General features: G+C 37.6%; 1 protein-coding gene across 1 annotated transcript in view; it reads left to right on the top strand.

The window, feature by feature from the left end:
• The window catches only part of LOC134654121 (frizzled-4), a 71,536-nt gene extending 49,016 nt beyond the window's left edge, over nt 1-22,520 (top strand). The window contains exons 2-3 of the mRNA XM_063509563.1: nt 9,316-9,482; nt 21,565-22,520. Coding sequence (XP_063365633.1) covers nt 9,316-9,482; nt 21,565-22,202 — 805 coding nt within the window. The 3' untranslated portion in view covers nt 22,203-22,520. The remainder of the gene's footprint in view (nt 1-9,315; nt 9,483-21,564) is intronic.
• The last annotated feature ends 2,171 nt before the right edge of the window (nt 22,521-24,691 follow it).

Here is a 24,691-nt window from a genome sequence, read left to right as displayed (position 1 = left end):
GCGACTCGTATTATGTAAATCGTGGCTACAAAGCCTTACAAATGGGAGCAAAAAGTTGTAACAAGCGCTGTATCGGTTTAGCAGATAACGTATAGTCGCTATCTAGATACAAGCGTCGTTAGGCGGTCGTGGGGAAATTAATTATAGTTGCGAGATAGAGTTTACTAATTGAATGAAAAGTAATTGTCATAAAGTTAATACCATTTAAATAACAATAATTTAAAAATCGCTTGCAGTAGTATCTTTTCTGTCCGTATTTTTGATTACCTAACCTACATGTAGGTAACAGTTTCGGGAAAATTTGCTATGAAATATTTTACACTAAAAATATGTTTTATATAGTTGACTGGTAGAGAATGCCTTTTGGCAGTAAGTCCGCCATTTGTACATAATTGTATGTTTGTGCAATAAAGTTTAATTAAATAAATTAATATCCTCTTAGAATACTCCAGTAGGTACCTTGGAAAAACCGGCCAAGTGCGAGTCGGACTCGCGCACGGAGGGTTCCGCACCATCAACAAAAAATAGAGCAAAACAAGCAAAAAAACGGTCACCCATCCAAGTACTGACCCCGCCCGACGTTGCTTAACTTCGGTCAAAAATCGCGTTTGTTGTATGGGAGCCCCACTTAAATCTTTATTTTATTCTGTTTTTAGTATTTGTTGTTATAGCGGCAACAGAAATACATCATCTGTGAAAATTTCAACTGTCTAGGTATCACGGTTCGTGAGATACAGCCTGGTGACAGACGGACGGACGGACGGACGGACGGACGGACGGACGGACGGACGGACAGCGGAGTCTTAGTAATAGGGTCCCGTTTTTACCCTTTGGGTACGGAACCCTAAAAAGGTAAAGAAGAGTAGGTGCAGTCAGATGCCTATAATCCAAATAGGTAATTATCTTAAAGTTATCAGATTTATTCAAAACACGGTGTATGCATGAATAATCATAATGCTACAAAATGGTCACAAGTTAAAGATTTGCTCAAAGTTTTTTTCTTAACTTCTTCAGTATTTATTTCTATGTACCAACAAGCGCATTCCTAGCCGTCAAGTTTTCAAATCCTAGTTTAAGGCGATTGAGAACCGTCCACCATCATCCAACTGAGCATGCTCAGGTCGTTTGTAACGCGAGATGATTGCACCCCCGAGTGTTCGCAATTTGCCAGCACAAAATAAACCAGCCCGACCTATTCCACTCCCACCGCAGCTATCCATAAAAGACGCTGAAAGTTGCTATAACGAGCCTGGTGTTATTGCGTTCGATAACGACCGTTTGCCTCGGACTAACCAATAAAAGTGGTCTCTATTAACGCAGTTATCGAGGCAGCGCGTTGTAGAATTTATAGTCGAGATGTGGTACCTACCTATTAAGGGCCTATAAATGCGGTGTGCGTAGCGTAGCAGACTGGGAGACGTACCAACCAGATGACTCTCGGAACTCGATCGGAACCCCGAATGAACTCTCATTGTGGCCTTTATATACCTATTGTAGGTAGGATGCAACCGGGATATGTAACATATCCCGGTTGCATCCTTATTCCTTAGCTATTCAACGCTTTGGAGACCGGTGGGTTGAAAAATTATGTGGAAAAACCGCCCTTAAATATAATCTAAGAATTTGCGAAGACTGCATGCAATAAACTGAATAAACCAACTCCAACACTATGTAGGTGTGTTGTTTGTATAGTCATACATGGATGTATTGTCTTGACACATATAAACGTCGTTATGAGTCGACTGCTCGAACGGCTACTGGAACGCATTCTGTAACTGGTTCCATGCATTAGCCGCTTCCCAGTACCGATCGATCAATATTTATCAGTTCAAAGGAAACACAATGAGGCGGACAATTAATTCGGTTAACTTACTGATGACTTAACGATACAGAACGAATGCTTTGCTATTTTTAACTGGAACTCAACTGTAAATATAATTTATTAAGGGCGTATAATTTATTATGGTAGTAGGTAGGTATCCTATTTTTAAAATACACAAGCATTTATTATTTATGCTTTATGCCTCGCCTCGTTAGCTCCTAAAATAGACGCCTCAATATTAAGGAATATAATTTCAAAACCGTACGTTTATTAATGCAGTTCGTTAAACAAGTTTTATTTAAACGTCGGCTTCCAATCATTCATTCCCTTCGCATCATCCGTCATGTGAGCTGATCGAACTGACCGACGATACAACATGTAACACGTCCAATCTTGAGCTTCGGCACCACATCAATCTTTCCTTCTAGTGAGCCTGTTCAGCCTGTTATGTTCATAACTCTCGTATTAATCACTTCAAGGGATCCAGGTATGTTTGACCTCTGCTTACACGTTTCTTAGTTCATCTTTACGAGTAAGGACGTACTCTTGAGTGCCCGGTACAAAATGGGAATAAACCGCGTCCCCGAACGATGCCCCGATGATAAATCGATAATTAAAACGGACCAAAATGTTGTGTAATATCAGAAATGTCTGACGCAACTGCAGAAGCTTACTTTGTATTTTCCAAATCGGTAAAGACAGTTGGTTGCGATATTTCTCGCAATTTATGTAAGTAGCCCATAAACGATGTTTAAAGAGACGCGCGGTATGTTAACGATGCTGCAGTCATTAATTACCTAATTAAACTTGACAAAACTAAAGCCCTAAAAGATAAAATACGATGTCCTCATATCCTTGCCACATTATCATCTTAGGTATTACCGAAATTTGCGTAGACGAGCTTTAAATTTAAATTTCAGTCACCATGTAAGATATTGTGCTGTATTTACGTCTAGTCATACGTGTACTTACTTATGTGTTATGTCTAATATAATATTAGAATCGGCACATTAATAACAAACACAGATCTCTGTCAGAGCGGCGCATAACAGAAATAGTGCATCCTGTTCGTCCGATGCGTGCGCTCAAGTACCTACTCCTGATATAGGGTGAGATTGTAATGGGATTGGGCGTTTTTTTACTTTTTTTTTTGTTGTCCTATTAGGATATTTTCTCCTATTAGGATAGAAAGAGCTCGTGATTCTGAGTAGAAATAAAAAAATCCCAAATATGAAAAAAAAGTGTAGGGGACAACAAAAAAATAACGCCCGATTACAAATAGGATACTTATGCGTAGGCAAATATAGCTCAATTTGCAGAACTAAATCAATCCTGCCACGACTTTGCTGCCTACTCAATTTTGTAAAGTTTTGTTACTTACACAGATGTACTTAGTTAATCTATCGTGTCATACAACCTTTTTTATGATTAGAGAAAATACATCAATTCGCTTATCCACAAAAGCATGTCATATTATTTCCCTGAAGTCTGACTCTCCCATCTTTGTTAATTATTAGTTTTTAAAAGCACATATCCTTCAAGACATGATACATGTGTGACACAAAAATCTCAAATAAATGGTTTCCAGAAACCAGCCTGTATGTCGTCAAGCGTCGTACACGATTCGGACGGATAATCGATTTTACGAGCTCCCGAAATAGCCGTCCCTTCGGCAGCATGCATCATCGGCGCGCGCACACGCATGGACTTAGCAGGAATACTGCTTACCGTGTACGAGAGTTGACATCTCAGAATAACCAATATGTTATGCACTCTACGATCATGTACAGTTTAAGGATCACCAGGTCATGTTAAACTGGATCTCCCGAGACCTAAATCGTCCGCGTCCGCGAAATGATAACACTACCAACGCATGAATCGTATTCTAAACGCTACTTAAATCTAAGCGTTCGCTTCCGTCATGCCAGTTTAATTGTGACTTCGAAATCAAATATAGGTAATAACTTATTTAGAAAGGAAAAGCACTTACACTAGTTCGGTTTAGTTGAAAGTTTGTGTGATAGGATTAAAGCGCTGCAAACGAGGACTTGGTTGACTGACAGCTCTGACGGCCTTTCATCCGACATTTAATTCTAGAATCCTCGTCCATTTAACAGGTCTTCTATTCATATCCATAAGACATTGAAATTAAATATGCATTCCAACGATGCGATTGAAACTTTCCTTGCCATAAGTAACATAGATTTATACCGGATAACATCAAAATATTTTACGATTATTATAGCTTGTATCGTATTGTGATATTTATAACAGGATGCATTATAATGAAAAACTGCACCGATCACTACGTAGCGGAAGCGATCCAGCAACCATATATCATACGCTGAATAATCTGGAATACACTTCATACAACACGGACGTATTTTACGCATTCGAATTTGACATAAAATATATTTTTCACCTCAGCAGCTCGAACAAGGGTACTTTGCTACTTAAAAACAGTGTGCAAAATCGCATTTTGCTCACTGAGTGAGACAAAATGAACAAAATGCGATTTTGCTAACTCAGTGAGCAAAATGCGATTTTGCTCACTGTTATTAAGTAGCAAAGTACCCTTGTTCGAGCTGCTGAGGTGAAAACTTAATTGTTGGTATATCTTAAGAAAACATGAGTGAATAGGTAAGTGATGAAAAAGGAATACATTTTTCGGGTTCTCTAATATGTTCTCACTGCTGAGGTGAAAAGTTTTGTGAACTACACGAGATCAAAGTTATTTACATCTCGTGCGCTTTTGAGTCCCTTACTACGCTCAAGATTCTAAATTAGATTATATATTATGATTCTATATTAGTATAGAATCTTTCGCTTGCACGGGACTCAAAATAAGCACTCGAAGAAATATCAAACTTTGATCTCTTGTTGTACAAATAACTATTGCCGCGCAGACATTTAAGGCGGGACCAGAATAGCGTCCGTGTAAGGCCATAAATGGGTGCATTCACCTAAATAGTTTTATTGTTACAATTAGAGGCAACGAGCTACACTCCCTAATTTCGCTGACGGTGGCCATTTTCAATCCCTTTACCTGGTAATTTCCCGTTTACCGGAAAATGCCCAAATATCCAGGCATTCCAGGCGACCTAACTGCGTTAAGTTAACAAATGACAGTTGAACGCCATAAATGCCGGCACAAACCATAGAATTAGAATAGACAAGAACAACTGTCAATCTTCAAAAGTGCGACCAAAAATGAAATGCAAGTGTGTGCGTAAATTGTCTATGTGAGATCAAAAATAGTGATGTCATTTTATAACATATTAATAATCTGTCGGTGTTTGATTGCTTTATCGACTACTTTTTCAAATGTGTTATTTTAAACGTTAAAATTCTACGACATTATGATGTATAAAATAACACCTGGACTGCGTGTGCTATCAAAATCGTTACAGCCTTATCTTAGTCTAACTCTTACTGTGTTGGAAAGTGAAGTTTAAATTTACTGCTAAACATCTGCACCTTCAAAAAGGTATAGCAATCATTATTTGAAGTCGGTTATAAAGGTTAATATCTTAATTGGGAGAATCAACTTTTTCTTGTCACTCGTTGCCATGGTTACGTTCCCCTGGGTCACTCTTTAAAACCTGATTTTTAGGCATTTAAATTCTCCAAACACGCTTTATTGTGAAACTTATAAACCCTTTCCATTGAGGGTCGTCTACCAAGCGTGTCAGAAGGTGGTGGACAATGTCTTCTAACAAACTATGCTACTATTGTCTCTTGGGTGACCGGACAGAATAACAACAAGAAATAGTTGATCCACCCAATTATGTCTTGTGAAGAAATGATTACATAGATAGGTAGCTATTAATATACCGACAAGTTATCGATACTGTCATCTGAACATTTTGTCAAGCCCTAGCGTAAAGTAACAGTTTATGTTTTTACACAAAATATTTTAAATTATTGAGTAATATGATAAAATATTAGCACACAAAGGAAGAAAAACTTATAATCAACTGTATAAACCGGCTTCTTACACTTTTTATGCTGTTAATTTGACAAAATATCGTTAAGAAAATTTCGCTCGGAATATCATTATTCCTCTGAAATGAATATTTGCTAGGTTTATTTGGCCCCGTGACACTGAAATCCGGTACACTACAAGACACTATCTTCATTGTATTAGTTTATCAAATAGTTTTCTTCCGAATTTGTGTATATTTTTCAAATTGAAAATTACGGTGATACGCTCTTGGCCGTCCGCGGCCGTCGTCAAACTCAAAAATGGTCACGTTTTCTCATTTGTAGTCTGACTCTTTCGCACTCATGCGATGTTCATATACGTGATGGCTTCCCTTTTGCACACTTCAGCTGTCTGTCAAGCGCGAGCGCGACAATGACAGGTCTGTGGCACAAACTAAGCGAAAAGTCGTTTGCAAGAAGCAGTAAAAACGATTGTAAATATAATTATACTGGCTGAACATTACGGGCATAGTTGGAGTTAATCTTCCGTGGATTATCTCCGCAGCTGACAGCGCAAAAGGTCGAAGGTGCGAGCTTGGGGCTGCACGTTGACGTTTACGAGCCGCATTTGAAATAAGAAGACGATTGTAATGGCTGTGTGTGTGGGCCCATCACCCAGACGCTTTTAGCGTGAAAAAGTTTACACATCTTGTTGTTTTTTTTTTTGGTATATTTGGGGTTAGCATGAATCAAGAATGTTTTTCGCGCACATGTTTTAAATTCGAGTCGACAAAATCTTTGTTTGTCTTCCGCAGAGATGTGACTTATTTGAAATACTTGTATTTAAAATGCAAATACTAAATGCAAAATACCTATTTTGTATTTTGTATTTAAATACCTTTTGAAGAAAACTATTTTGTATTTTATTTGAAATAGTTTTTGGGACCTATTTTCTATTTTCAAAATACAAAATACTTTATAGTAGGTAATGTAGGTAGGAGTTACAATCTCTTCTGATGTTACAATCCTGGCAACTCTCTCATACTGTTGAATCTGTTTAGTAACGTCGCACATGACCACAAGCGTAGCGAGTGGTTAAAAAAGTGGAATCTCGAGTGTTGCGAGGGTTTCAAGGTACGAGAGGAGAACAAACTTTTCTGCCCTGATGAAACTTTTCTGCACAAACGAGACGTTTTCATCACACTAACGAGAGGCATTATACTAGCTGTAAAACATTACAAATCTAAATTAATTTTATCGCAAAGTATTTGTATTTTTAAAAAGTATTTTGAAAATACCTATTTCGTATTTTGTATTTTAAATACAAATTCAAAAACTATTTTGTATTTTGCATTTGAAATAGTATATCAAGGAAGTATTTGTATTTTGTATTTAAATACTTTTTATAAAGTATTTTTCACATCTCTGGTCTTCCGGCCTGTCTCTATGTTCGCGAATTATGAATAGGTACGTCTTTACCATGTCTTTACCTACATGGACATGGTCCTAAGAACTCCTTTCAATCCTGATACCATAGATAGATTGCGTAATAGGCGCGGTAACCAGATACCAGTGCATTGAGCCCAAGGCAATGTCTTGTCTATTCAGTGAGGACTTTGTAATTAAATGCAAATGATAATGATATGTTTGTATATCCAAATGTAGGTTAAGTAAATCAGTAATAAAGTGAATCACTTAAAACTAATAGCCACTCAGTGAGATTAAAGGGAATATTTCATTGATCTGAAATTATTGAAATAAACTATATATAGGTGTTTTGGGTTCCCAGAGTGTTTTGTTGATGTAGAATTGTAGATAGAATGCGAACCCGAACATTATTCTTCACAAGATAACGTTATCGTTTAATGGCCACTTGATCCTCAACATGTTGCCACTTTAAAAGGAAAATAAAAGCGTTTTAAAAGCGTCTGTCTGTTCACGCCTCGACCGTAATAACATTTGCAAATTTGCATTTACCGGTCTTATGATTAAACTACATAATTTGGTTTCCTAATAGCATAGCATAGTAGTGTTCATGCTTATTTCCTGTAGTGACTAAAATAAGAAGGCGTTTATTTCGTCATTTTCATGTCTTAGGTTTCCAGAATCTCGACCCTAAAGTACCGTTTCCTAAAATCTATGAAAGTCATTTGCCTTTCAAATTATGGTTACGAATCACACGCTCTCACCTCTCCTCTCCACACATAATTGCGCCTCCTTCAAAGAACCAGCACCTAATTATCACAATGCAAATCGTACAAACATTAGTAAAATGTTGGCCAACATGTGTTAGTGGCGGAGGCCGGATCAAACATGCGAGCGGCCGAGCAAACAATCGTGTTTGGACTATCGCCACTTTCGGTTCTGTTCAAATAGGGCCCCTTGTTTGTTCAAGTGTACCTTCACGCCACTGCGGAGCTCGGCACCGGCTTTCTAAGGTCCCTACTCATCCTTTGAAACCAACCGATAGTATACATTGGACTTAGCGATCCTGATCGCGGCGGGCTTATCTTATGCTGGTCGTGTCTGGGGCGACACCTTTCTTGTTCGTGGGCTGGATTTACCTGTCAGAGGTTTTAACTTTTAACAAGCTAAGTAAGGGGTGACGTGGGCTATAATTTACGCAGCTAAGTTCAACAAGGTTTTACGGGGATCAATTTAAAGCCGACGCTGGTGCAAGAACCTGGCCGAGGCAATCAAACTAGTTAACACCGGCGATCAGTGTAATATAATTTATTGGTGAACATAAAAGACCGGACGATCGGTATCTATCATGCGCTTCTGTCTCATCGGCTCTTTATTTACGCAAATAGACCATCTCTAGTTTCTACAACAACAATTTGTGAACGATTCTCGTGCCATTTGCCATGTGGATAAACGTAGACTGTGTCCCCCAATTAAGTCTTGATACCTGGGCAAAGCTAGCAATTTCGTTATACACCTGCCTTTACAGCTGATTGTTTGCAAGGTACTCGTTTATTGACTGTTTAATTGCGTTAACAAGAAGCCAGCCCACCGGTAGTCGTAATTTATTATTTAATTTGGAAATGCAGTTATGGTTCGTGATGAATTGAAATTAAAGTTGGTGTTGCTGGCAATTTACCTTAGCGTGATAGTTGATGAATTATGATACCTTATACTTAGGTAAATGCCAGTCATCGATTCCGAAATGTAATGATGAGGCATCGGTTACTAATAAGTAAAAACATCTTTGCCTATAGCGCCTTGCAACAAGAACAACTGATGGAATGATTGTCCGCTTTCTGCAAATGCTAGAGAATAAGGGCTCATTTAGACGATACGAGAACTCGCATGCGAGTTTCATTACATTGCGGGTTTTGATCGGTCGGTTGAATTGGACGTAACCAACAGTCCGCAATGTAAGAATGTAACTAAAAACGCATGCGTGTTCGCGCGGCGTCTAAATCAGCCTTAAGGAATTAAGCGCTCATAAATAATTATTAAACATACACTACGTCTATAATAATGATAGCGCGTTGCATAATTCTTGACTGCTTCAGTGCCAACCCACGATTTATCTTACTAACTTTAGTTTCTTTTCCTTCCAGGTGGGTAGTGGTAGCAGGCGCGTGGCGCGCGAGCGTGCTGCGCCCGCCGACCGGCACGGGCCGCGGCGACCACTCCTCGCTGCTGCAGCTGGCCGCGTGGGGCGTGCCCGCGGCGCTGGCCGCCGCCGTGCTCGTCACCAGGGACGTCGACGCTGATGAACTCACTGGTAAGGATACTTTCCATTATAGAAAAGTATCACTGAAAGAGAGCTGTCGTAGGAAAACATCCCTATCTGTCGATTCTGTCGTTATGCCATAGACAGGGACAAACGACGATGATCAACTGATTAACTTAGCAAACGTTTATGAATAAGGAGGTAAGTGTCGGGGAATTTAAACTAACGCCAAGGTATATACGACTTACTCTGAGGGTGAAAAACTGGTCATGCTTGAAATGGAATGATCATAAGCGAACGTTAGACCTACATCCTCCTTGAATACTGCGTTTGTGGGTATGAGTAGAGTTTTACACTATGCCCATCCTCAGATAGCCTTTTCTTAGCTTGTACCTATTCGTCTAACTCAGTGGTTCCTAACCTGGGGGTAATTACCCCCGTGGGGGTAAAACTGGTATTTTACGAGGGTAATAAGCTAACCTAATATACCAATACAACAAACGTACACGTTTTATTTTTTTATTACCATTGGGAGGAGGGGTAAAACGAGGTTCCCTAGTTAAGTAGTCATAGGGGTAACCGAACTGAAAAGGTTAGGAACCACTAGACTAACTAAATATAAAGTTTTTTAAATGACTTATAAGATAAGATATACTTGACGAACACCTCGATGGATTTAGATAAGTAACAAACAACATACCTACAAAGGCAGAGGACTGTTTTTATTTAGTACCGGACGATACTTACGCATTTTTCTTTAGTTCGCCATTGGCTCTATCTAGCAAGAAACCTTTTGAAGCTTACGAGCTTAGCCTAGCCCTTCGATATACTGTCTATAACACGACTTTCCTACACAAGAAACGGCCCATAGTTAACATTACAAACACGGCGACCGCTCCTACATCGACACACGCAATCTATCGAGGTATTTTCGTTTTTACAACCGAGTCCTCATTCCCATTTCTCCGGCTGGTCATTAACTTGCCTCAAAGAGGCAATTCATCACAAGAACTTGTCATAGGGCCCGGCCACATGTGCGCGGTGCGGCACCGCCGCCGCCGCGCGGCGCGGCACCGCAGAAATCTGCGGCGCCGCAAACCGCTCTGCGGCGACGCCCGCCGCAACGCAAAATTTTGCGGTGCCGCGCCGCGGCGCCGCAAAGCGGTGCGCGTCGCCGCGCGCGGTGCCGCGCGCGGTGCCGCAGCGCGGTGCGCGGCGCCGCGCGCGGTGCCGCAAAGCGGTGAGTTTCGCCGCGCGCGGTGCCGCCAAGCGGCGTGCGGCGCCGCGTGTGATGCCACGCTGCATAGTAAAGAATAAAATTCGACTACCAGTTGTTTAATCAGACATGGATCCCTTCACACGTGTTCTGCTCTTGCTGTTGTTATAGCGATAGCGGTTCGCCAAAAAACGCTGTAAATGGTGTTAAAGGTATCAAAATCGGTACGATTGATCTTTAGGACATTTGAAACAATTTGACCCGAAGCACCAACAAATAAAAAAACGAGAGGAGTTATGACGTCATCTTTTTTTGTATGAAATTAAAAAAAAATTGTTTAGAAACCTATCGTGTGTAGTATTAAACGAAAGGGCTTTCTAAGACGGTTCCAAAAATATATCACATCATTACATTTGAGTATTTTTTTTTTTTTATTATAATAAAAATATTTTTTAAAACATACCAAGTTTGGGTTTCTCCAGATACAATACCGTTAAAATTTTTTTTGTTAAATATACCTCAAATTATACCTAATATCCCCATATCTAATTCTAATAAAGCAATTTTGAAAATATTTACATTTAGTATATTTGTTTTAATTTTTTCTACTCCCGTACCTTTATTTGTCATTTAAAAGGTCATCTCATACACACACCTTTAAACCCCTATGTTATAGTTGTCAAGACAAGTCTTTAGTCTATTCCCCAAAAAAGTATTTGTGCATACACGCAGTATCTTTTTGGTACTTTTACGATACTTCGTGTAATCACCACTTAAAAAATATTGTATTAAATACATTGTTGCCAACCTAATTTTAATTGATTGATGAGTACTAAGTGCATAGTAGAAACAATAAAATTCCTTCAGAAGTCAGAAACGCGCATGTGACACCCGTAATATAGCAAGATCCATAGACTACGAACACCGCTTAGCGTTGCTTGTTAGTCTCCATAGGCTACTGTGGCCAAAATCGAGAAAAAAAAAAACTATCCAAAATTGTAATTTAACTAAGAGCAAGTACCAGGGCCTCACGAGTTACTAGAAGGTGTCGCTGACCATCCGGCCGTGGGGCGCGGGGCGCGGTGGCCGGGTCGCGTATCTTAGCTGTATACTTTTGGTTTGTTTACCTACATATATGTCCTATATGATTCCACTTGTTTAAAGTATTATTTTTGTTGAATGAAAAATATTTGTTAAATTTACAATTTTTAATATTTAAAGGTGAGATTTTTCAGTTAATTCTTACATAAATAATTTTTGCTACGAATTATAGATTCCGAGATATAAGCGACTTTCTGGAAAACCGTTATACTTATATTAATTTTATGCTTTCTATTTAAATATTTAATTGAGAAATTCATAGATCACACTTTGTAAAATTGAAAAATTAAAAAAAAGTACTTCATGTAATTATTTTCAAAATTGCTTTCTTAGTGTTAGATACCTAATATCCTCGTAGGATATTAGGTATAATTTGAGGTATATTTTACAAAAAAATATTGAACGGTATTGTATCTGGAGAAGCCCAAACTTGGTATGTTTTGAAAATTATTTTTATTATAATTAAAAAAAAGCGGCCAAGTGCGAGCCGGACTCGCCCATGAAGGGTTCCGTATTTAGGCGTAATTCCGTACGTATTAAAAAAAACTACTTGCTAGATCTCGTTCAAACCAATTTTCGGTTGAAGTTTACATGGTAATTGTACATCATATATTTTTTTTAGTTTTATCATTCTCTTATTTTAGAAGTTAGGGGGGGGGGGGACACACATTTTACCACTTTGGAAGTGTCTCTCGCGCAAACTATTCAGTTTAGAAAAAAATGATATTAGAAATCTCAATATCATTTTTGAAGACCTATCCATAGATACCCCACACGTATGGGTTTGATGAAAAAAAAAATTTTTGAGTTTCAGTTCGAAGTATGGGGAACCCCAAAAATTTATTGTGTTTTTTCTATTTTTGTGTGAAAATCTTAATGCGGTTCACAGAATACATCTACTTACCAAGTTTCAACAGTATAGTTCTTATAGTTTCGGAGAAAAGTGGCTGTGACATACGCACGGACAGACAGACGGACAGACAGACAGACAGACAGACAGACAGACAGACATGACGAATCTATAAGGGTTCCGTTTTTTGCCATTTGGCTACGGAACCCTAAAAACCGGCCAAGTGCGAGTCGGACTCGCGTTCCAAGGGTTCCGCGCATTACACAATTTTTAACAATATGTTTTGTTTAATGAAAAGTCAGTAAAATGTCTTTAAAAAACCCGTAGGGGCCGGATCAAAAACTAAGTACTTAAGTCCGACTCACGCTTGACTGCATATTTCTAATAGGTTTTCCTGTCATTTATAGGTAAAGAACTATTTAGTGTATTTTTTCAATATTGTAGACCCAGTACCTAGTTTCAGAGATAAGGGGGGGAAAGGGTCATTTTTTGCCTATTTTCTTGAATACCTGCTAAACTATTTATCTTAAAATTATCATTCCAAAGTTTAATTAATAATTAAATTAATAAACTTTATTTTGAAACACTTTTAGGTACAGAAATTTACAAACTTTTCTCAAAATGAGCTCTTTCATTTGATATGTAACACGATATCTTAGTTTGAAAAACTTTATTTTTTAATTTGCTCTTTTACATCCCAAAAGTGGCCTACATATTTAAAATTCATTTGTTTACGTTACATATATGTCCGTCTTTGGGTCACAAACTTACATAGGTATGTGTGCCAAATTTTAACTTCATTAAAAGTGAGTAAAATGTCTTTAAAAACCCCGTAGGGGTCGGATCAAAATCTAAGTACTTAAGTCCGACTCACGCTCGACTGCACATTTCTAATAGGTTTTTCTGTCATCTATAGGTAAAGAACTATTAAGTGTAATTTTTTCAAAATTTTAGTCCAGTACTTTCAGAGATAAAGGGGAGGAATGGTAATTTTTTGCCTATTTTCTTGAATAACTGCTAAACTATTTATCTTAAAATTATAAAAAAAATATATTTGAGATTCTCAAAATGAGCTCTTTCATCTGATACACACACGATATATTTTGAATAACTTTATTTTTTTATTTGCTCTTTTACCCCCAAAAAGTGGCCTCCATATTTAAAATTCATTTGTGTACGTTACATGTTCGTCTTTGGATCACAAACTTACATATGTGTGCCAAATTTCAACTTATTGAAAAGTGAGTAAAATGTCTTTAAAAAACCCGTAGGGGTCGGATCAAAAACTAGTACTTAAGTCCGACTCACGCTTGACTGCACATTTCTAATAGGTTTTCCTGTCATCTATAGGTTAAGAACTATTTAGTGTATTTTTTTCAATATTTTAGACCCAGTACCTAGTTTCAGAGATAAGGGGGGGAAAGGGTCATTTTTTGCCTATTTTCTTGAATAACTGCTAAACTATTTATCTTAAAATAATAAAAAAATATATTTGAGATTCTCAAAATGAGCTCTTTCATTTGATATGTAACACGATATAGTTTGAAAAACTTTATTTTTAAATTTCTCTTTTACCCCCCAAAAGTGGCCTTCATATTTAAAATTCATTTATTTACGTTACATCTTCGTCTTTAGGTCACAAACTTACATATGTGTGCCAAAATTTTGCGTTGCGGCGGGCGTCGCCGCAGAGCGGTTTGCGGCGCCGCAGATTTCTGATTTCTGATTTGTATGGAATTTAAAAAAAACTGTTTTGAAACCTATCGTGTGTGGTATTAAACGAAAGGGCTTTCTGAGCCGATTCCAAAAATATCATATCATTATATTTTAGTCATTTTTTTTAGGGTTCCGTACCTCAAAAGGAAAAAACGGAACCCTTATAGGATCACTCGTGCGTCTGTCTGTCCGTCCGTCCGTCTGTCACAGCCTATTTTCTCCGAAACTACTGGACCAATAAAGTTGAAATTTGGCACACATATGTAAGTTCGTGACCTAAAGACGAAGATGTAACGTAAATAAATGAATTTTAAATATGAAGGCCACTTTTGGGGGGTAAAAGAGAAATTTAAAAATAAAGTTTTTCAAACTATATCGTGTTACATATCAAATGAAAGAGCTCATTTTGAGAATCTCAAATATATTTTTTTATTATTTTAAGATAAATAGTTTAGCAGTTATTCAAGAAAATAGGCAAAAAATTACCATTCCCCCCCTTTATCTCTGAAACTACTAGGTCTAAAATAATGAAAAAAATACACTAAATAGTTCTTAACCTATAGATGACAGGAAAACCTATTAGAAATGTGCAGTCAAGCGTGAGTCGGACTTAAGTACTAGTTTTTGATCCGACCCCTACGGGTTTTTTAAAGACATTTTACTCACTTTTCAATAAGTTGAAATTTGGCACACATATGTAAGTTTGTGATCCAAAGACGGACATGTAACGTACACAAATGAATTTTAAATATGGAGGCCACTTTTGGGGGGTAAAAGAGCAAATAAAAAAATAAAGTTATTCAAAATATATGGTGTGTGTATCAAATGAAAGAGCTCATTTTGAGAATCTCAAATATATATTTTTTATAATTTTAAGATAAATAGTTTAGCAGTTATTCAAGAAAATAGGCAAAAAATACCATTCCTCCCCTTTATCTCTGAAAGTACTGGACTAAAATTTTGAAAAAATTACACTAAATAGTTCTTTACCTATAGATGACAGGAAAACCTATTAGAAATGTGCAGTCGAGCGTGAGCCGGACTTAAGTACTTAGATTTTGATCCGACCCCTACGGGGTTTTTAAAGACATTTTACTCACTTTTAATGAAGTTATAATTTGGCACACATACCTATGTAAGTTTGTGACCCAAAGACGGACATATATGTAACGTAAACAAATGAATTTTAAATATGTAGGCCACTTTTGGGAGGTAAAAGAGCAAATTAAAAAATAAAGTTTTTCAAACTAAGATATCGTGTTACATATCAAATGAAAGAGCTCATTTTGAGAAAAGTTTGTAAATTTCTGTACCTAAAAATGTTTCAAAATAAAGTTTATTAATTTAATTATTAATTAAACTTTGGAATGATCATTTTAAGATAAATAGTTTAGCAGTTATTCAAGAAAATAGGCACAAAATGACCCTTTCCCCCCCTTATCTCTGAAACTAGGTACTGGGTCTAAAATATTTAAAAAAATACACTAAATAGTTCTTAACCTTTAGATGACAGGAAAACCTATTAGAAATGTGCAGTCAAGCGTGAGTCGGACTTAAGTACTAGTTTTTGATCCGACCCCTACGGGTTTTTTAAAGACATTTTACTCACTTTTCAATAAGTTGAAATTTGGCACACATATGTAAGTTTGTGATCCAAAGACGAACATGTAACGTACACAAATGAATTTTAAATATGGAGGCCACTTTTTGGGGGTAAAAGAGCAAATAAAAAAATAAAGTTATTCAAAATATATCGTGTGTGTATCAAATGAAAGAGCTCATTTTGAGAATCTCAAATATATTTTTTTTATAATTTTAAGATAAATAGTTTGGCAGTTATTCAAGAAAATAGGCAAAAAATTACCATTCCTCCCCTTTATCTCTGAAAGTACTGGACTAAAATTTTGAAAAAATTACACTGAATAGTTCTTTACCTATAGATGACAGGAAAACCTATTAGAAATGTGCAGTCGAGCGTGAGTCGGACTTAAGTACTTAGATTTTGATCCGACCCCTACGGGGTTTTTAAAGACATTTTACTCACTTTTAATGAAGTTAAAATTTGGCACACATACCTATGTAAGTTTGTGACCCAAAGACGGGCATATATGTAACGTAAACAAATGAGTTTTAAATATGTAGGCCACTTTTGGGAGGTAAAAGAGCAAATTAAAAAATAAAGTTTTTCAAACTAAGATATCGTGTTACATATCAAATGAAAGAGCTCATTTTGAGAAAAGTTTGTAAATTTCTGTACCTAAAAGTGTTTCAAAATAAAGTTTATTAATTTAATTATTAATTAAACTTTGGAATGATAATTTTAAGATAAATAGTTTAGCAGTTATTCAAGAAAATAGGCAAAAAATGACCCTTTCCCCCCCTTATCTCTGAAACTAGGTACTGGGTCTACAATATTGAAAAAATACACTAAATAGTTCTTTACCTATAAATGACAGGAAAACCTATTAGAAATATGCAGTCAAGCGTGAGTCGGACTTAAGTACTTAGTTTTTGATCCGGCCCCTACGGGTTTTTTAAAGACATTTTACTGACTTTTCATTAAACAAAACATATTGTTAAAAATTGTGTAATGCGCGGAACCCTTGGAACGCGAGTCCGACTCGCACTTGGCCGGTTTTTAGGGTTCCGTAGCCAAATGGCAAAAAACGGAACCCTTATAGATTCGTCATGTCTGTCTGTCTGTCTGTCTGTCTGTCTGTCTGTCCGTCTGTCTGTCCGTCCGTATGTCACAGCCACTTTTCTCCGAAACTATAAGAACTATACTGTTGAAACTTGGTAAGTAGATGTATTCTGTGAACCGCATTAAGATTTTCACACAAAAATAGAAAAAACACAATAAATTTTTGGGGTTCCCCATACTTCGAACTGAAACTCAAAAATTTTTTTTTTCATCAAACCCATACGTGTGGGGTATCTATGGATAGGTCTTCAAAAATGATATTGAGATTTCTAATATCATTTTTTTCTAAACTGAATAGTTTGCGCGAGAGACACTTCCAAAGTGGTAAAATGTGTGTCCCCCCCCCCCCTAACTTCTAAAATAAGAGAATGATAAAACTAAAAAAAATATATGATGTACAATTACCATGTAAACTTCAACCGAAAATTGGTTTGAACGAGATCTAGCAAGTAGTTTTTTTTAATACGTCATAAATCGCCTAAATACGGAACCCTTCATGGGCGAGTCCGGCTCGCACTTGGCCGCTTTTTTTTAATTATAATAAAAATAATTTTCAAAACATACCAAGTTTGGGCTTCTCCAGATACAATACCGTTCAATATTTTTTTGTAAAATATACCTCAAATTATACCTAATATCCTACGAGGATATTAGGTATCTAACACTAAGAAAGCAATTTTGAAAATAATTACATGAAGTACTTTTTTTTAATTTTTCAATTTTACAAAGTGTGATCTATGAATTTCTCAATTAAATATTTAAATAGAAAGCATAAAATTAATATAAGTATAACGGTTTTCCAGAAAGTCGCTTATATCTCGGAATCTATAATTCGTAGCAAAAATTATTTATGTAAGAATTAACTGAAAAATCTCACCTTTAAATATTAAAAATTGTAAATTTAACAAATATTTTTCATTCAACAAAAATAATACTTTAAACAAGTGGAATCATATAGGACATATATGTAGGTAAACAAACCAAAAGTATACAGCTAAGATACGCGACCCGGCCACCGCGCCCCGCGCCCCACGGCCGGATGGTCAGCGACACCTTCTAGTAACTCGTGAGGCCCTGGTACTTGCTCTTAGTTAAATTACAATTTTGGATAGTTTTTTTTTTCTCGATTTTGGCCACAGTAGCCTATGGAGACTAACAAGCAACGCTAAGCGGTGTTCGTAGTCTATGGATCTTGCTATATTACGGGTGTCACATGCGCGTTTCTGACTTCTGAAGGAATTTTATTGTTTCTACTATAGAACCTAATGAATATTTTGTAAATTAGCAGCAATGCACTTAGTACTCATCAATCAATTAAAATTAGGTTGGCAACAATGTATTTAATACAATATTTTTTAAGTGGTGATTACACGAAGTATCGTAAAAGTACCAAAAAGATACTGCGTGTATGCACAAATACTTTTTTGGGGAATAGACTAAAGACTTGTCTTGACAACTATAACATAGGGGTTTAAAGGTGTGTGTATGAGATGACCTTTTAAATGACAAATAAAGGTACGGGAGTAGAAAAAATTAAAACAAATATACTAAATGTAAATACTTTCAAAATTGCTTTATTAGAATTAGATATGGGGATATTAGGTATAATTTGAGGTATATTTAACAAAAAAATTTTTAACGGTATTGTATCTGGAGAAACCCAAACTTGGTATGTTTTAAAAAATATTTTTATTATAATAAAAAAAAAAAAATACTCAAATGTAATGATGTGATATATTTTTGGAACCGTCTTAGAAAGCCCTTTCGTTTAATACTACACACGATAGGTTTCTAAACAATTTTTTTTTAATTTCATACAAAAAAAGATGACGTCATAACTCCTCTCGTTTTTTTATTTGTTGGTGCTTCGGGTCAAATTGTTTCAAATGTCCTAAAGATCAATCGTACCGATTTTGATACCTTTAACACCATTTACAGCGTTTTTTGGCGAACCGCTATCGCTATAACAACAGCAAGAGCAGAACACGTGTGAAGGGATCCATGTCTGATTAAACAACTGGTAGTCGAATTTTATTCTTTACTATGCAGCGTGGCATCACACGCGGCGCCGCACGCCGCTTGGCGGCACCGCGCGCGGCGAAACTCACCGCTTTGCGGCACCGCGCGCGGCGCCGCGCACCGCGCTGCGGCACCGCGCGCGGCACCGCGCGCGGCGACGCGCACCGCTTTGCGGCGCCGCGGCGCGGCACCGCAAAATTTTGCGTTGCGGCGGGCGTCGCCGCAGAGCGGTTTGCGGCGCCGCAGATTTCTGCGGTGCCGCGCCGCGCGGCGGCGGCGGTGCCGCACCGCGCACATGTGGCCGGGCCCATAGGTACAGCCACCTTGATGATCTTTATCGGGAAGGTTCATAACATTATAAGGAGCTGCCATTTACGGTAAACGCTGCCGATGTTGCCTCATGAATACATTACATATGAAATGTGATATTATAATAAAGATAACGAAAATAACTTTTCATGTACAACAGCTTTTTAAAATTCCATCTGACTGTTTTCTTGGATAAGGCAACTCATAAGCACTCGTATTTATAAGGACAATTAATAAGCGGCGAAGTAGACGTGCGTAGGCACTCGCCAGAAACAAAGAATCCTGGGACTTCCAATTGAATTGACCTATTGTTTTCGATTTCCGAATCAATATGTTCTAATACATATCCGTATCGAAACACTACAATGCGAGAATGGCAATTCTCAGAGTCCTTTCTTATTCTGTTTGATCGGCGGCGCGCACAAAGCGATTAAATCTGGTACGAGAGCGCAGGAGCACGCATTCATACTATAATGGCATTCAGTGTTTGTATTGAAGTATACCGCCTCATTGTAGTCGCAACGAACTCATTAAGACATATGTGAGGCTAGGGAAATATAAGGGATTATTGGAAAGACGTTGGCAAATAACGATTGTAAACACGAAACAACTATTAGTGTTGCTACTGCAACCATGATATGTTTAGGTTTCAAAAGTTACTTATCATGTTAATGTACTTATTTAATTTACCTAATGTTAATTTAGGTAATTCTATAAATAACAAAGCGGCATGCAGTGTCGTCGTGTATATTTATCGTACAAAGTTCCTTATCAAATAAGCTAGGGTAGGATTAAACATAACAGCGACTGTTTCAAGAAGACCGCGCTGATAATGTGCTTAAACAGTCTAATTAATAACAAGGAATTAGCGTCCAGATTACTAAGGCGAGCGGCTTGGAAACTAAGGACTAGGTTCTTGTCGGGTTTACCCTGACAAAACACCTACAAGTGTAAGTGTTGATAAGTTTGTGCTACCGGCGGACTTAAAGGTTTACTGTAGATAATATATGCCGCATCTAAAATAATAATAATAGGTAGTAAGTTATAGGTATAGCTGTTGGTGTAGCTACTTGAGCGTAGGTATATATAGATATACAAGATATCCAAAGACCGAGCAGTTTGAAGCTTTCAAAATATATCTGAACATTAATATTGAGTACAACGCGATGGATTCACCTGATAATCACATAAAAAAAACTTATACTCAGTACAGCATTATCGAATTGTACACGACTGTATACCAGACCTATACCCCTTGGAAAATACACAAGAACAACTTTGGTTATCACGCTGAGTTATTTTGTATGTCGTTGCGTCCATAATAATATTTCACTGCCACTGTACAACTGTGGAATCCATAACTCAGGATATTGGATACTCGTCCGTCTTTGTACCAGCAGCTATACATTTCAGTATCGACAAAAAACTGCTGGATTTACTGCATCATGCAAATAACACGTTGTCGCTGTTCGTGAATGGAAATGCACCGAAGTTTTTAAGTCTCTCTTTAAATTGCATCGTCGTGTGGTACTTTTTTCCTAAGGATGGAGCGCGCACGATCCCACAGTCCGGTTTCCGATAATGATCTCCCCATGAGCCCGTATATCGGCTCGTTACTGTCCCGATATATACGTTTTTGTTAACGAGAACCTGGGCGTTACCGGAATTAAAATTTTAAAAGCTCTAATTATAAACAGAGTCCGGTGAAATTGTTATTTCGTCCAATCGTCGTTGTTAAAACAAACGTTCACGGAGTCGGCATGTTTCGTTTATCTTATTGCCTCCGCTTGTACGTAAAAGCTCTTTACATTTTATTTTATCATCACACAGAAGTGCGAGCAGAGTGCCGAGTCGATTCACAGGCATATTGCAGTTTCAATCATGCCACGAGTGTTGTGTTTTATTTTTTATTTTACCCACTTCCATTATGGCGAACGAAAGAAATGCGCGACCATTATTCGAGCCGTTAAATACGACACCTTTCCTCCTCGCACGCTCGTATTTCAATTTAAATCGGCTCTTTTTAACCGCTGCCTTATTAATGCAAGCCTTTTTCTCGCCGTATATTTATGTAGGTGTTCGCTTTGAGAGCTGTTTCTGGAAATTGGAATGTTATTCAGTGCGATAAAGAGCATTCAGACGGGAGACTCCGTATCCGCTAAGGCGCAAAATAAAGACTCGCATCATTGTATGGCCTAACACATTTTTTTTCTCTTTTCAGGTACTTGTTTCGTTGGGAACCAGTCGAGTAAATCTCTATTGGCGCTGGTGATCATCCCGGAGGCAATCTGCCTACTTCTGGGTTGCGTTTTCCTGTCGTCGGGACTGCGGGCGGTGCTGCGGCGGCCGGCGCCGGTGCCCGCTCCATCTGCTCTGCTGAATGCGCCTCCTCAGCCGCATACGGACCAGAGTGTGTTAAGACTTGGAGCGTTCGCAGCGCTATACGCGGTGCCATCGGCTTGTATACTCGCTACATGGGTGTACGAGTACGCATGGAGGGACGAATGGCTTTCCACGCCTATGCCGTCTTCGGAACCGTCGACGCACGCGCGGCCGGCGTTCTGGGTGTTTCTGTTCCGGATTTTCGCGTCGCAGATACTAGGGGTGATGGTTGCTGTGTGGATCGCGACGCCGCGGCTGAAGGCGCTGTGGCGGCGGCTCAGCGGGCCGCAGAAGCCGGCGGCGAGCAAGTGCCCGCCGGGGCCGCCGCCGACGCCGATGACGCTGCACTGCTACGCGGCGCACGCGCACACGCTGCCGCGGCACACGCACAAGTACGCCACGTACCGCCCGCCGCAGCAGCACTCCTACAGGAAACCGCGGCACTACCACTATTCGGCGGGTGAAACGATTCTTTGACCGCGGAAATGTGAACGATTTTGGACGTTACTCGTTATTAAGGGTGCCTTTCGTATGCATTTACTTTACTGTTATAAGTGTAGATATTAGATAGATACGACGAATAAAGTAGGTTGATATGATTGTGTACCTAGGTAAGCGATAGGTCTGTAAAATTCATAAGTGCCATTGAAGCTTAATCTTAATGCATAATATTTATAATTAAAAAATAATATAAATAAGGACGACAAACATCAGTAATAATTGCTTGATTAAAATTGAAATTGTTATTGACAAATTTAATTTATTTTAAATAAAGTTTCGAAGGAAATAAGTGCCTCGCATATTACTATTTTTTTTAATTACAAAGCTGTATTATCTGTTTGATACACACATTATTATATGTAAGTACATAGATGTAAATATAAACTTATTCAAATTGTACAGTACAGTGTTTTAGGTTAAGAGTAGGTACGCTATACAGGGTGTCCCAAGAAGTAGTGATATACTGAAGCTGGGAGGTAGAGGACCTAGAGGGCTATCTGAATCACCCCCATGTATGTTCCGCGATTTTTCGTATTTTCGGAGTTATGATTTTTTTTAATTTTTCACCTATCGCCGAGTACGATGAGATTTTTATTTATGGTGACGTGTAGGGCTTGCAAATATTCGAAACTTTCAGATATTCGAATATTCGACTTTTTCTGACGACGTATTCGAATATTCGAATAATTATTCGAACATCATAAAAAATTAGAAAAGGAACGAGAAATCGGTTTATTATCGTTTTATTCAAAAGCTTTTTTCACATATTGCTAAAACTAAGGATATTTGGCAGAAATCTACTTAATTGACTAGATTTTATCATCCTACTATTTATAAGATGCCCACATTTATAAAAACAAGTAAAACGCCAAATTTAGACGTATTTAATATTTCTATATAAAACGTATTATAAATGCGTCGTTGCGTGAAATAATATAACTTTAACCATCCAAACACCTAGGTATGTAAGATATTTTTTTTAGTAGGTAATTATTTTCCGATTTAAATTAACTTGTAATCACTCAAGACCTGTAAAAAGGCCTTTAGTTTCATTGTATTTTGAATCTTTATTGACTGTATTTGTTTTGGCAAGTTATTATTCCTAATGGCCGGCTAATTATATAATATTGGAATATTTAAGGGAAAAAGTTAGTTGAGTACTGGGTGGATTATTCGTCAGCTAAAGGTGCATGGTTAGATTACCAAGTTGGGCAGGTTTGGTATGATTAAATTTGAGAATTGCGATAAATGGCAAGGTTTAGACTTCAAAAATTCGCTTAACGTACGCTTAGTACTGAATAAACAGAATGACCCTTTAACTTAAAACTTACGCACCGTAAAAATGACATACTTTTTGATTTCGTTTTCTTTTAAATTGAGTTAGGTTTCACTGTATTCACGAAGTCTATCGAGAGGAATACAGTAAAAATATTATTTCCTTCGTATTTGGGTACCTACCGTTCCTCATTCACTGTAAATACCCGTAAAAGACACAGAAACTGTAACTACAGCGGATGACATAGATTTTTTTATAGTAATAAAAAATATTCGAATATTCGAAACCTGAGCGGCCGAATATTCGAATATCAAAACAGGTCGAATATTCGACAAATTCGAATATTCGAATATTCGAATTGCAAGCCCTAGTGACGTGAATTATTGCGGTAGATGCTTGATTTTTTTTGTGTGCTAAGCTGATAGATAGGCCAATTCAGTATGGTAACATTTACTATCGTTAGATCTCTGAATGGAATTAAAAAAAAATTTAATGCCAAGAAAGGTAAAATAGGGATGTTGACAATTTTTTGGAACTGGTTTCATTTTGTAGATAGACACGTAATAATTACAGAAAAAAATATAAAAAAAATATATTCATTAATTTTGAATAAAAAAACATGTATAATAAGTTTCGTGTTTAAATTTCGCGCCTAAACGCTCCAAACTGTCACGTGACCTTGATGACGTAACGGCGTTTTAAACAAACTGCTGTCAGTCATTTTTTAAAATCTTTATATGGCAACTGACAATTTTTTTTAAAGCCTTAACACACTACCGCATCGGACAGCGACCTTCTTTCTCGCTCTAACTTATAGCTGCGTCCTTAACGCACCACCTTACACACTATCGATTCGTGCGCAGCACCGCACCAAGATCGCGTTTCGGTACGATAATCTGTAGACACTTAGGCAGGTTTTATAACTTGTCTTTGGTGATTCCACTGTGATTACGTCACGCGCTCCGATTGGCGTTTGCAGTCACGTGATACTGGGTATTATTTTAAATACTTTTGATTATTTTTAATTAATTTATTACGCATATTTACACTTGCAAAATATGATTTTCCGCGTTCTAATATTCCCTGCTATGGTAAAAACATAACATTTTATATATTCGCGATTCATGTCAACATCCCTATTACCCAGTATGTTTTATTTTTCGAAGCGCCCTTGAAGTTGTGAACATAC

The sequence above is a fragment of the Cydia amplana genome, chromosome 14 (assembly GCF_948474715.1).
Source record: "Cydia amplana chromosome 14, ilCydAmpl1.1, whole genome shotgun sequence".
NCBI classification, from domain to species: domain Eukaryota; kingdom Metazoa; phylum Arthropoda; class Insecta; order Lepidoptera; family Tortricidae; genus Cydia; species Cydia amplana.
This window is presented reverse-complemented; position numbering and strand designations above follow the sequence as displayed.